This window comes from Galeopterus variegatus, unplaced genomic scaffold, assembly GCF_000696425.1.
Source record: "Galeopterus variegatus unplaced genomic scaffold, G_variegatus-3.0.2 Scaffold9226, whole genome shotgun sequence".
In the NCBI taxonomy this organism is placed as follows: domain Eukaryota; kingdom Metazoa; phylum Chordata; class Mammalia; order Dermoptera; family Cynocephalidae; genus Galeopterus; species Galeopterus variegatus.
In genome coordinates, this window is record NW_007735337.1 from 21,690 (window position 1) to 34,151 (window position 12,462).

At 53.1% G+C, this 12,462-nt stretch overlaps 1 protein-coding gene across 1 annotated transcript in view; it reads right to left on the reverse strand.

Moving 5' to 3' along the window:
* Window positions 1–3,944, reverse strand: part of TSPAN32 (tetraspanin 32) — a 15,693-nt gene extending 11,749 nt beyond the window's left edge. Inside the window, exons 1-3 of the mRNA XM_008593483.1 lie at window positions 3,879–3,944; window positions 3,181–3,295; window positions 2,028–2,125 (exon numbers count right to left, since the gene is read on the reverse strand). Coding sequence (XP_008591705.1) covers window positions 2,028–2,125; window positions 3,181–3,295; window positions 3,879–3,944 — 279 coding nt within the window. The remainder of the gene's footprint in view (window positions 1–2,027; window positions 2,126–3,180; window positions 3,296–3,878) is intronic.
* Between the last annotated feature and the right edge of the window lie 8,518 nt (window positions 3,945–12,462).

Here is a 12,462-nt window from a genome sequence, read left to right on the forward strand (position 1 = left end):
TGTGCAGGCATACACATAGGCACATGTACACCCTTGTGCACACACAGGTACAGGCACACACAGGCACATGCGCACATACACGCACACACAGACACATGTACACACACAGGCACACACAGGCATATGTGCAGGCATACACATAGGCACATGTACACCCTTGTGCACACACAGGCACACACAGGCACATGCACACACATAGGCACCTGCACACACACAGGCACACACAGGCATATGTGCAGGCATACACATAGGCACATGTACACCCTTGTGCACACACAGGCACACACAGGCACATGCACACACACAGACACATGCACACGCACAGGCACACACAGGCATATGTGCAGGCATACACATAGGCACATGTACACCCATGTGCACACACAGGCACACACAGGTCAACAGAGCAGGTATCTCAGGTGGGGTCTACCAGCGTCCTCCCCGTGGCCACCATCCAGGCTGGGGCTGTGTGCTGGAGTTAAGGGGTGCTGTGCTGGAGCCCACCCAGCTGGGACTGGAGTGTTCACGGGACCTCATCCCTCAAGCATCATCCTGGCCCTTGAGTCTGGCTGGGGACACAGAATTGAGACCCCAGGTGTCCCTGACCCCCTTGCTCACAGATCAGGGTATGCAGCTGTGCACAGGGACGGGGGCTCATGAGGGCCTGTGAAGAGCTGATCTGAGACAGGACCAGATCCCCTGTGGCCCCGTGGCCATCTTCCGCCTCCAGCATTTGCCGCTCGAGCCTGGCACCATGGCGCCCCCTGGTGGCTGACGCTGCAGCCCCAGCATAGGGCCTCTCCAGGCCTCCTTCCTGGGCCCCTGGCTTGGCCCTGCTGCCACCAGCCTTGTCTTCCAGCCAGGCATCCTTCTGGCAGGGCACATGCCCTCTGGGTGACAGTCAACCTGCCCTGTCATCTCCCCACTGGGGCCTCCTGCCCGACCCCGAAGCCAGACCACACAGCCAGGGTTTCAGTGCCCCCCACATGGCCAGCACTGTCCCTGCCCATGCTCCTGTGCCCCAGAGCAGGAGTCCTGGTTAGCGCTGGGGCCACTGCATCCTGCTCTGCTTCCCTTGGGCCCACCCCACGCTGGCTGGCTGCCACCGCAGCTCTAGGAGGTGGCTCTATCCCTATCCTTGGAGACATTTACAAACCAGTAGTCATTCAACAAGCATTTGCTGAACACGAAGGCTGGGCTGAAGACCCTGCCACCCCTGGGAACCCAGGAGACTCTACCCTTGGGGTGCCGTGGAGTGGCCCAACCTCCTCCAGGGAAGCAAAACCCCCAGTGAGGCTTTCCAGGGTCTCTGAGCCCACAAACCACTCACGGGGCAAGGGTCTCCAGCAGGAGAGGGCTGGAGGTGGGAAAGGGGGGAACTCACAGCTGGAACCAGGGAGGAGCTGCCCAGCTCAGGTGGGAAAGGAGGACAGGAGCCGAGCAGGGGCAGGAAGGACGGGAGGGGAGGCAGGGTTGGCAGGTGGAGTCTGGAATGGCTATCAAGGGCCCATGGGGACCAACATGGGGCTCACACGGAGGAGTCGGCATGGGGAACAAGGGCCACTTCTGTAGGATTGTGGGACTTCAGGCCGAGGAGACCCCTCCCAGCGACTGTGTGATGGCAGCTACTTCCAGCTACTGAGGGTGTGGCATTCAGGAGGACACCCCAGCTGGGGGCCCAGCAAAGGCGGGCTTCCCTTGACCTGCCTCATGTCCCCTAACAGGAGATGGCATTCACCCAAACCCTGTCTCCAGCGTCTGCTGGGTAACAGAACAAGACCTTCCCAGAGCCTTTGGGAGTGGCTTCCAGGGCTGGGGGCCAGCTCTGCCTTTCAGGGCTCCTGCGGGAACCAGTGTGGGGTGTGTGGGTGATGGGTGGAGGGCCCTGGATGGCCTGCGTCCCTTGGGCCTCTGTTTCTTTCTGGACACTTGTGGGTGGGTGCGAGGCAGCCTTCCCAAGCTCACAGCCCTGCAGCGCAGATTCCTTTCTGGGGTGCTGGGCGTGTGTGAGGACACAGAGAACTCACCCCAGCCATGAGGCCCTGGGCCTCCCTCATGGTGGCTCCGGCGCTCAGGGCAGCCCCCAGGGTCAGGAGCACTGCCAGGCTGACCCCCGTGTAGATGGCTGGGTGGGAAGAGAAAGGAGGTGGGTTGAGGGTTGCCCAGGACAGGGGCCCAAGTGTGCAGAGCCAGGGTCTGAAATCCAATGTGGGGGGGTCCCAGGGGTTGCTGGACTTCTGGGAAGGCTCTGAATGAACCAGGTCTCCCCATCAGACAGGGATGTGCCCCATCCCAAGCAACCTCTTTCCTGCCAATGCTCAGGACTCTGAGGAAGGAGGGGAGAGGTGGGTGAACGCTTGGCCTGGGGGCTGCCCCTCCTTCCCCTCTTCCTGCCCCCTCTGCCTCTGGGGCTGTCTTTGAAGCCACATCCCGTCTCCCCACGCCCCAGTGACAGGTGGCCCATGGGGGCCATAATCTTATCAGTCCAGACCCAGGCCCCAGGCTTCCTGCTCCAGGGAGGCCATGGCCCCCGGGATTCAAGGAAAAGAAGTGTGGCCTGGGGGCTGGGCTCTCCAGGCCTGACACCAAGAGCCTCAGTGTCCCCCACACCACCCTCCTGGGCCCCTCATTAAGGCAGTCTTCCTCACTCTGGTCCCTAAGTAGTGACCCCTGCAGGTACTGGCCCTCACTCAGTGGTCTCTGCCCTCTGAACATCATATATTTTACTGTCAAGTCCCTGGATGGCAGGTATGCCCAGAGCAGTGGCTGGTACATCCTGGGTGCTCAGCGGGACATCAGTGACCCTGAACATCCACAGGTGGCTCCTGCTTCTAGTTGACCCTGACCACACAGAGCTGGGTCCTGATGACCCCGACACACCTACATCCTGGGTGCTCAGCGGGACATCAGTGACCCTGAACATCCACAGATGGCTCCTGCTTCTAGTTGACCCTGACCACACAGAGCTGGGTCCTGATGACCCCGACACACCCATGCCCCTGTGGACGGGAGACCCAGGCTGTCATTCAGACCCCCGGCCTCTGCCTGGTGGAGCCAGGGCTCCAGGGTGGCCCCTCCTGGCCCGTCACCGCCCCCACCCCATTCCTACCCAAAGCCTGCCTCCCGCCCCGGCCACTTTTGCACCCGAAGCCCCTCTCCGAGGCACCAGCCCAGACTCACCCCAGTGGTGTGTGGCCTCGTAAGGGCTCCTCTCCAAGGGTGCGTGGCTGATGACAGCAAGGTGGGCCCCGAAGTGGGTGAGAGCCGCCATGGTGGCCATAGCAAGGCCCAGCAGCTGGGGACGGGCGCAGACTCAGCCCCCTCCCTGCACTCACAGGTGGGGAGACAGGCCCCTGAGGGCAGGGTGGGGGGCTCCTGGGGTCCCCAGCCAGGTCCCTCCAGCTTCCTTGTCTCCTATGAGACAGGCTCAGCTGCAGGGGTACCGGTGCTTCCGTGGGGTCATTTCAGGGAAGGCTTTGCCCCAGACACCCCCCACCCCCCCATACACGCATGGCCCAGCTTCTCCGAGGACCCAGAACCTTGGATCATTCCGTCCACAGTGTGGGCAGTGGCCCCCCATCCCCCATAGCACCTTGCCCCCGTGAGGGCACCCTCTGGGGCAGAACAAGGCAGAAGAGCCCTGGAGTCCAGGCACCCAAGGCCCTGGGCACAACTCAGGCCTCCTTCAGGTCCAGCCTGCCCCTCCAAGGACAGACGCTGCCCAAATGGTCACTGCCTGCTGGATGTCCACTGCCAGGGACCGCAGGCGCATGTCTGCAATGGCAGGGGGTATGTATGGAGGTAACCCCAATGCTGGAGGCCTGGTGACAGCCCTACCACCCCCGCCTACCGCCCCTCCTGCCCCACCTGCCTGTTACCAAGACAAAGAAGCTGGTGACCAGCATCTGGCATTTGGCGACCCGGACTCGACTCCAAGGCCCCATGGTGGTCTCCTCTCCTCTCCCGTCCTTTGCCTCTGTGGTTTCCAGCTGGGCAGGGGCCTTAGACCACAGCTGCCCGCCCAGGAGGCAGGCAGCGTCCACCCGTCTGTGTGTCTAGGACATGCCCCTAGAACCGAGCTGCTGGGTGCCCCGGAAGAAGGGCTGGCAGGAAGGGGAGGGGCAGCGAGGCAGCTCCTGCCACCCCTGCTGCCCCTAGCCCTGGCCCGAGACACCAGTGTGTCGGCTGATATGGGGACCTCTCCCAGAGGGAGTGGCCTTGTTCTCGGTGAGGCCACAGAGGACAGCGCTGGGGGGAGGCGGGTGAGGAGGAGGAAGAGAGGGCGCCTGGGGAGGGGTGAGCTCCCTGTGTGGGAGAGCGCAGGGGGGCACAGGACCCCCAGGGAGTCTTGATCCTTAGAGGAATCTGTGAGACAAGGCCCATCTGTGCATCATTATTAAAATGTCCTTATGACAAACCATTTGAAACGCTCCCTGACGACCAGTTTCGAAAAGGTAATCCGATTTTCAAGGGCTTAGTGACACAAATGGGTGACTGGGAGCAGAGCCATCCTGGGGCCGCAGGGGAGGGCTGGGGCCTCGCTTGCACCCACGTGGGGCCTCCCGGGAGGCTTTGTTAAAGCGCAAATCTGCAGTTACACAAACTCAAATGTGTAGGGGTCTAAATGGGCCTTTGGGGGCCAAGGTGGGCTTAGAGACGTGGTAAATGCTCTTGGTAGGACCAGTCTGGGTCCTTGTGCACACTGTGGGACCATGGCAGGGGAGGAGGAGGCCCCACAGATCTGTGGGCACAGCAACCCCTCGGCCTTCTAGAAACCTGTGGAACAGGCCCCGGGGCCGGCCACCAGCCTTGCTGCTGGGAAAGTGACCTGGGTCCGGCTGCCTGCTCAGGAAGGCTGTCACCGGAGCGGGTGCCAAGGCCGACTTCTCCCTTCCTCTGAAAGGAAAGCAGGGGCAAGTGGGACCCCTTGTCTGTCCTAGTGCCCCCAGGTAGCCCCCTCTGCAGCTCTGGTCCCCAGGAATCCCTGCCGTGAGCCTGTGGGGGCCTGTGGGGATTTCAGATACTCAAGGTGTCATTTCAGGTGGAGGCAGGGCCCAGTCCAGGTGTGGCTCAGGCTGGGGCTCGGGTGGGAACTGAGGGTCACGGCGAGCATGGACGTTCTGGTCTGGGGTGCGTCAGGCCCGTGGGCTGTGCAGCAAACAGTGTGTGGAGGGAAGATGCTGCCCACCCCCAGCCACACCTGCCCCCTCTCTGGGCACCCTGGGGTGGCTGCCACTTGCTTTGGAGGCCAGTTCTGGCCTGCAGGAGACAGGAAGGGGCCCTAAAGCAGCGGATTCAGCCACAGGGGCTGGCCCAGGTGGACGGATCCCACTACCCCGACCATGCACCCTGTCCTGAGTGCACCGCCACAAGTACTCCCGCCCGCCTTTATTTCCAAGGGAGATGCTGAGCTTGATTTTGTGTGTGTGCTGTTAAAAGAATACATTTAGGCAAATTAAGTTTAACAATGTTTAATTTGAGGGAGAAAAAAAAAAGCGATTCACGAATTGGGCATCCCCTAGAGTCAGAATAGATTCCGAGGGAGCACAGCTGAAAATGCCTGGTCGGTTAGATTTATAGACAGGAAAAGGGAGTGAAGTGTGGACAGTGGACCTCCTGAAGTTGGCCGAGCTTTAGGGGTCATCACAGAAGCACACTTCTGGGTGGGGTTTTCAATTTGCCCACGTGCTTATGAGCCAGGTTAGGTTGTGGTTCTTGTAAGAGCTCAGGAGCGAGAGTATGGAGCCTTTCTCAGGCCAGAACTTTTTAGTTTGGTTTAAAACTGCCCCCTTTGGGTCAGCCTCTCAATTTTGAGAGATTGACCAAAACTTTGTGCGTTGACACCCACTCTCTGTCACCATCGCAAATGACTTATTTGGTCTTGGTGTGGAGTTCACCGGTCTCCTTATGTCTGAGCATGGAGTCCAGCAGTCTCAACATGATACGCGTTGACCGGTTCTCATGTTACTGCTGATCTAGTCGAAGTGAGAGCATTCGGTGCATGATGGATGGCTGGACACAAGACACGTAAGACTTGAGAGAACGCAGCACCCCAGGGGGGCTGTGATTGAGACAGGAGGGGCTCGATTTCCATGGGTTCAGGTTTCAGGACACACTTGTGGGTTTGAAGCCACTCCCTGAGGTCTCAGGCCCCTCCTCTAAGACTTCCCCTAAAGGAGAGTTACTGTGGCTTGTCAGACCTATTTTTGGCACCAACAGGGGGACGTTGAGATCACAAGGGGCAGACTTATGCAAAGCCAGTGGCTGAGCATGCTCAGTAAAGTGGAATTGATCTCTTGAATGACCTTCCAGTGGAGGTGCTGAACAGCACAGAATATTCCTGAATATGTTTAGTGCATGTGATAGGATTTGACCAATGAACATGCACAAAAAGGAGACCAACTGAGCATGTGCAAGACTATGTTACATAACTGGGAACCACCCCGTTGGTTGCATATTAATTAAATAGCATGAATATGTATTAGAAAGCAAAACTGCAGAAGCTCAATCCTGGCAGAAGGCAGGGCTGCTGCTCACTGTCTCGAGCCAGCGTCCACTCTGTACTGAGCTTTAAGTGTATATTTCTTTGTTTTATATTAAAGCTGGTGTCGCCCCTGCTCAGTCTCTGGAGGTGGGCCTCACTCCTGTGCAATCTGTGTCTCTTATTCATTACATGAAACCTGTTCTCACTTTTTACTGTGACTCCACCCTTGAATTCTTTCCTGTGGCAGAGTCAAGAACCTGGTAAGAGGACAGGGTGGGCTGAGGCCGGCCATCGGGCCTCCCCGGACTCTTTCCTCTAGTATCATGAGGACTGTCAAAAGGATAATATCAAAAGACCAGAGTGGACTCTTAAAATAAGAGTTCTTATGAAACAGACCAAACCAAAACAGACAAGCCAAGGTTCAGGCAATACGGGCAATTCAGCAGTAGCTGAGTCTATTTGGTTGGTCACCGTCCTTGTTTGGTGTACGGTAGCGATTAAGGATCGTAGTTTGCTGTAAAGTGGCCTGATTTAAGGAAGCCTTCATTTTTGCTGAGTCTATTTGGTTGGTCACCGTCCTTGTTTGGTGTATGGTAGCGATTAAGGATCGTAGTTTGCTGTAAAGTGGCCTGATTTAAGGAAGCCTTCATTTTTGTTGTTAGCCTAGTAACACAAGTAGTAATAACCTGGTGACCGACTAGAAGAAATACGAATATTAGAAAACCTTGGAAAACCCAAACTTGCCGTCCACCATCTCGGATGCCTGCAAACTCTTAGATGCTCCTGTAAACACATAACGTGCTCCTTTCGATTGAGAAATTTCCTTAATGTATTTGGTGGCAGAGTCTAAGGAAATAGCAGTATCAGCCTCCTTTGTAATTAGGCTTTCTGTGGTAACAAAATCAGGGCAGAGACAGGCACAACATTCAGTTTTGTTCAAGACCAAATGTGAGCCTCCAACTTGAGCAAAAAGGAGGACCTAAAGCTGCGCGAGGTTCCACTAAGCGTTTTGTTATCATCCACCTTTCGAAGAGCAGCTTCTACCTGCCTGGAGCCCAGGGAGGTCTGATTGGCTACAAAATCCAAGATTTTTTCCCAACCTATGGTTGAATTTCAAATTCCATACAACTGGTACGCCACCACCACCAAGAGTGAGACCCCAGAAACCCCACTGGAATCTTTCCTCCATAGAAATGAGCGTATTGTCATCTATTTCAAGATTGGTGCTAATTTCAGTTACTGACTGTTTTGGCCTCTGATCATGGGAGCTATGATGAGAGCTTTCAGGGGATGCTATTCGAAAGGCAGGAGTGACCCAGGACAAATAGCAAGATCCAAACCCTTGTGGAGGCAGCACAGAACAAGCAGATTCTCTGCAGACCCAGTATAGGCCCTTGGGAGTGGAAAGGGAACCAGCTGGTTGCATTAGAGCAGGGGTCAGTTAAGTCTGCTCACGCATAAAGTTGCATAGCTCCTTAACAGGGTCCAATGGGAAATGTACTTTTCTGTGGGCCCTCTGTAGCATGCTGTAGAGATGTATAACCACGTTTGGAAAGAACGGACCCTACTGGATTTAGTCCAGTGACATTACACAATTACTCGTACTCACATAGGCAGTTTCCAGATCTTGAGTGCGTCATGTCTGAAAGCACCATCTTCTTTTTGCAGGCATCACTTGAGCAGATTTTCTATATTTCATAACAACCAGACTGTTAATTGGAAAAGTCAGAGTGTTGTTTCTGGTGAGTGCAGGAAAGCGAGCAGCAGTGATGCTTAGAATGCCAAGGATGGCTTTCCACTCTTCCTCTGGAGTTTCAGGGTGACCGTCATTGGGAACACAGGGAGGCATTTGTATCAGTGGAATTGTTCCCTGATGTTTTGGTGTCAGCCCACAAACTCAACCCTTGCTCTGGTCGTGTGCTATTGCATAAGCTCAGGCTAAAGCCAGCTACTGATTAGGGTCCCATGGGCTTTCCTGTGGGGAAAAGGAAAGGATCAGGAGAGCAGGAAACAAGAGAAAAGAAAAAAGCACAAGGCTTTCGTGGCGGCACAGAAATTCTGATCCGTGTTCTTGGGAAAGCTGTCCGCTTCTAAGACGCGATCTGTTTCGGGGGGAGAAATTTGCCTGGTCAGCTTTACGTCAGAGTCTCCAACAGGTGTACAGTTCCGAGAGTCTGGTGGGGCCCTTTTGAGTTGGGAGACGTGGACCGAAGTTTCAAGGCCCTGAAGCTTCACTGAAGTGTAGGTGGTGAGAACTTGTCATGGTCCCTTCCAATGAAGTTCAAGGGCAGTCTGTCTTTGATGTTGTCTCCAGTTTCCAAACCATGAAGAGTTTGATTGTCCTCAGTTGAAAAACGTCCTTTACCTGGTGGAAATACACCTCGGCATAATGCGTTAATGTCTTGTGGTATTTAGTCATATCAGAGTTCAGGAGGGCAGGAGTGACCTGAGGTTCTATCGTCAGGGGCATAGGTCTTCTGTGTGACTTCTAGTGACTGTTTCCTAACAGATCAACTTCTGTTTTCTGGTGGGAGTAGATCCGGTTGCCATTAGAGCCAATGGCAGCACCTTTGGCCAAGGCGACCCAGTCGACTCAGCTTTGTCAGTTTGATTTTAAGATGCCATTTGTTCTTTCAACCTTTCCAGAAGACAGAGGGGGTTGACAGGGACAGTGGTAGTGCCGTCATGTCTATGACACCTTACTTAACTGGTTTATAACTTGCCCAGTAAAATGAGCTCCCCTGTCACTGGAGATTTCTCCAGGGATGTCCCATGAAGGAAACACATTTTCCAGTGATTTCTTAGTTACTGTCATAGCATCGGCTTTTCCACATGGGAAAGCCTCTACTCAACCAGAAAACATGCAAACTGTTACATGAACATCCTGAAACCCCACTGAGGGTGGCAGCTGAGTGAAGTCCATCTACAGATGCTCACATGGCCCTTCAGGTGGTGGACAAACACCACTTGAAGTTTTCATTGTTATGAATCTGACAAACCAGACATTGGTTATAAACCATTTTAGCAATTTTAGAACAGTCACCCCACCAATATTTTTTCACAATTTAGAGTTTTGTCTGCTCCACGACGAGTTGTGGAGTGCAGAGCTTTTAACAGTGGAAGCTTTAAAGACTCAGGAAGGACCAGCTGGCCATTCGGGCCCTCTGTGAGTCCTGCTTAACGTAGAATTTACATCCCTGTCGATGCCAGTTTTGTTTTTCCAAATCAGGTGCATTGCACTGTTTATTACATAGGTCATGATAAGGAAGTTGGTTTGGGTCAATCTTATGCGGTTCATTCAGATCGTATATCCTAACAGTTCCAGCACTAGCTGATTTGGCATACAAGTCTGCTAGCTCATTTCCTTGATGTTCAGGTTCAGTTCTACAGGTATGAGCCTCAGTCCTAATAATGGCAATCTGTGATGGGAGCAGGACAGCAGAAAGGAGTTCATCTACCTGGAATCCATTTTCGATGGGGACTAGGAGTGAGAAACCCTCTTTCTTTCCATGACATGCCAAAGTCATGAACTACTCCAAAAGCATATCTACCATCTGTAGAAATATTTGCTGACGTCATTAGCAATATGACAGGCTCAGGTGAGAATAAAAAGCTCCACACGTTGAACTGTCTTAAATTGAGGAAGAGTTCCCCTCTCTAGTAACTCCACTTGGGTGGTAACAGCATGCCCTACCTGGCACTGCAGCCCTTGCCACCATCAGGCAGAAGCAATAGAGGAGCAGCATTAAGTGGGTTTCATCATTTTAGATGAAGATTAGGAGGAGACGGGAAGAATTTCATAAGAGTTTCATCTACTTGCTGAACAATGCTGCTTGGTTGGAATTTAAAAGACTTCCTACAGCATGTGGGACTTGCAGATGAAGCTCATTCCCCAAAACCAGCTCAGATGAAGCTTCCACCAATTTGCCTGCTGCTGCTACTGCTTTTAAACAATTGGGATGTGCCTTACTTAGCTTCTGGGTTTGATTTCAGGCTATAATATGCAATGGGCCCAGGCTTCCCCCCATGTTGTTGGGTAGGAACTCCTAACGGATGATTGTTGTACTCGTGAACCACAAAGGCTTGGTGTAATTTGGAAGTCCTCAAACTGGGGGCTGTTGTCAGGCCAATTTCATTTGGTTAAAAACCTGCTCATGACTGTCCTCCCAAGGCAGAGGCTCTGGTATTGCATTTCTAGTGAGCTCATACAGTGATGATGCCATTAAAGAAAAATGTGGGATCCAGGATCTGCAAGATCCTGCAAGTCCAAGAAAACTTCTTAATTATCTTTTGGTTGATGGCTAAGGAAAACTGAACAGTTTTTATTTTCTCAGATGACATGGAAATCCCCTTGGCAATCAAGTCATGTCCCAAATAGTAGACTTTTTCTCTTGAGGAGTGAAGTTCTTCTGTCGAAGCCTTGAGACCTTGGTGTGGGAGTTGCCATAAAAGGTAAATCATGTCTATCTCAGAGCACTCTTTAGTGGGAGCATGACCACCAGTCATCTGCATTCTGGGTAAGAGCAGAATTTCAAGGAAACTGTAGGGCTATCAAGTCCTGATGCAATGCCTGGGAAAAATGCAAAGCGGCTTCAGTAAACCCTTGTGGCATTCCAGCCCAGGTGTACTGTTGATTTTTCCAAGTAAAAGCAAACTAGTATTGACTGTCTTTATGAACTGGAATGCTAAAGAAAGCAGAGAAGAAATCTATTTTCATGAACCATTTGGGGTCAGCAGGCACATTGGATAATAAGGTATTAGGGTTTGGGACCACAGGAAACTTGGTATCACAATTTTATTAATTGCCCATAAGTCTTGAACAAGTCTGCAACTTTCTCCATTTGGTTTCTTTTTCTTTTTTTTTTTTTTGTCTTTTGTCTTTTTCCGTGTCCGGCAACGGATCGCAACCCTCAGTGTTGCCCCCGTACTGGACTGGGGACCGGCAATGGGACCGCAACCCTCGGCGCTGCCCCCACGCCTCGCTCAGCCAATGAGCGGGAACCGGTCTGTATGTGGGATCCAAACCCTTGGGCGGGAGTGCCGCCGCGCTTCCCCGCAACCCTCGGCGCTGCCCCCACGCCTCGCTCAGCCAATGAGCAGGAACCGGTCTGTATGTGGGATCCAAACCCTTGGGCGGGAGCGCCGCCGCACTTCCCAAGCGGCACACTTATCCAGTGCACCACCGGGCTGGCCCTCTCCATTTGGTTTCTTAACTGGTAGGATTTGGAGTGTTACAGGACTGATACACAGAATTATGGGTCCTTGTTTAATTGAATCTTCTATAGTTGGCAAGAGCCCTTGAGTTGCTTCAGGTTTTAGTGCATATTGGGGTAATTTAGGCAAAAGTTTAGAATGACCTATTTCGGGCCGGCCCGGTGGCGCACTGCTACAGTGCGCTGCTTGGGAGTGTGGCGGTGCTCCCGCCGAGGGTTCGGATCCCACATACAGACCGGTTCCCGCTCACTGGCTGAGCGAGGTGCGGGCGCAGCACCGAGGGTTGCGATCCTGTTGCCGGTCCCGGTCCGGTACGGGCGCGACACTGAGGGTTGCGATCCGTTGCGGACACGAAAAAAGACAAAAAGGAAAAAAAAAAAAAGAATGACCTATTTCGACCTTTACAGATTCCATGTTTTTAATCCTTCCTATATCAGTTGAAAAAGAAGCCCATAAGCATTTAGGTATTTTAGAAAGGTCAGGGTATTATTACAGACCTGAGTTTTGATCTTATCAATTTCTGCCTATAGAGAGCAAAACAATTTTGGTTCAGGAAACTCTAAGATTATTTCTCCTTCTGAGGGGAATTTGATATGCCGTTTTAGCTTTGAAAGTAAGTCTCGCCCTGGCAAGTTTACTGGACCAGTAACACACAGTAAAAAGGTATGTTTTTCTGAAAACGGCACCAAAGTCAAGTGGACGGGTTCAGACACAGGAACCTCTTGAACTTGATTTGAAATTCCCACCACAGAAATGACCTTTTT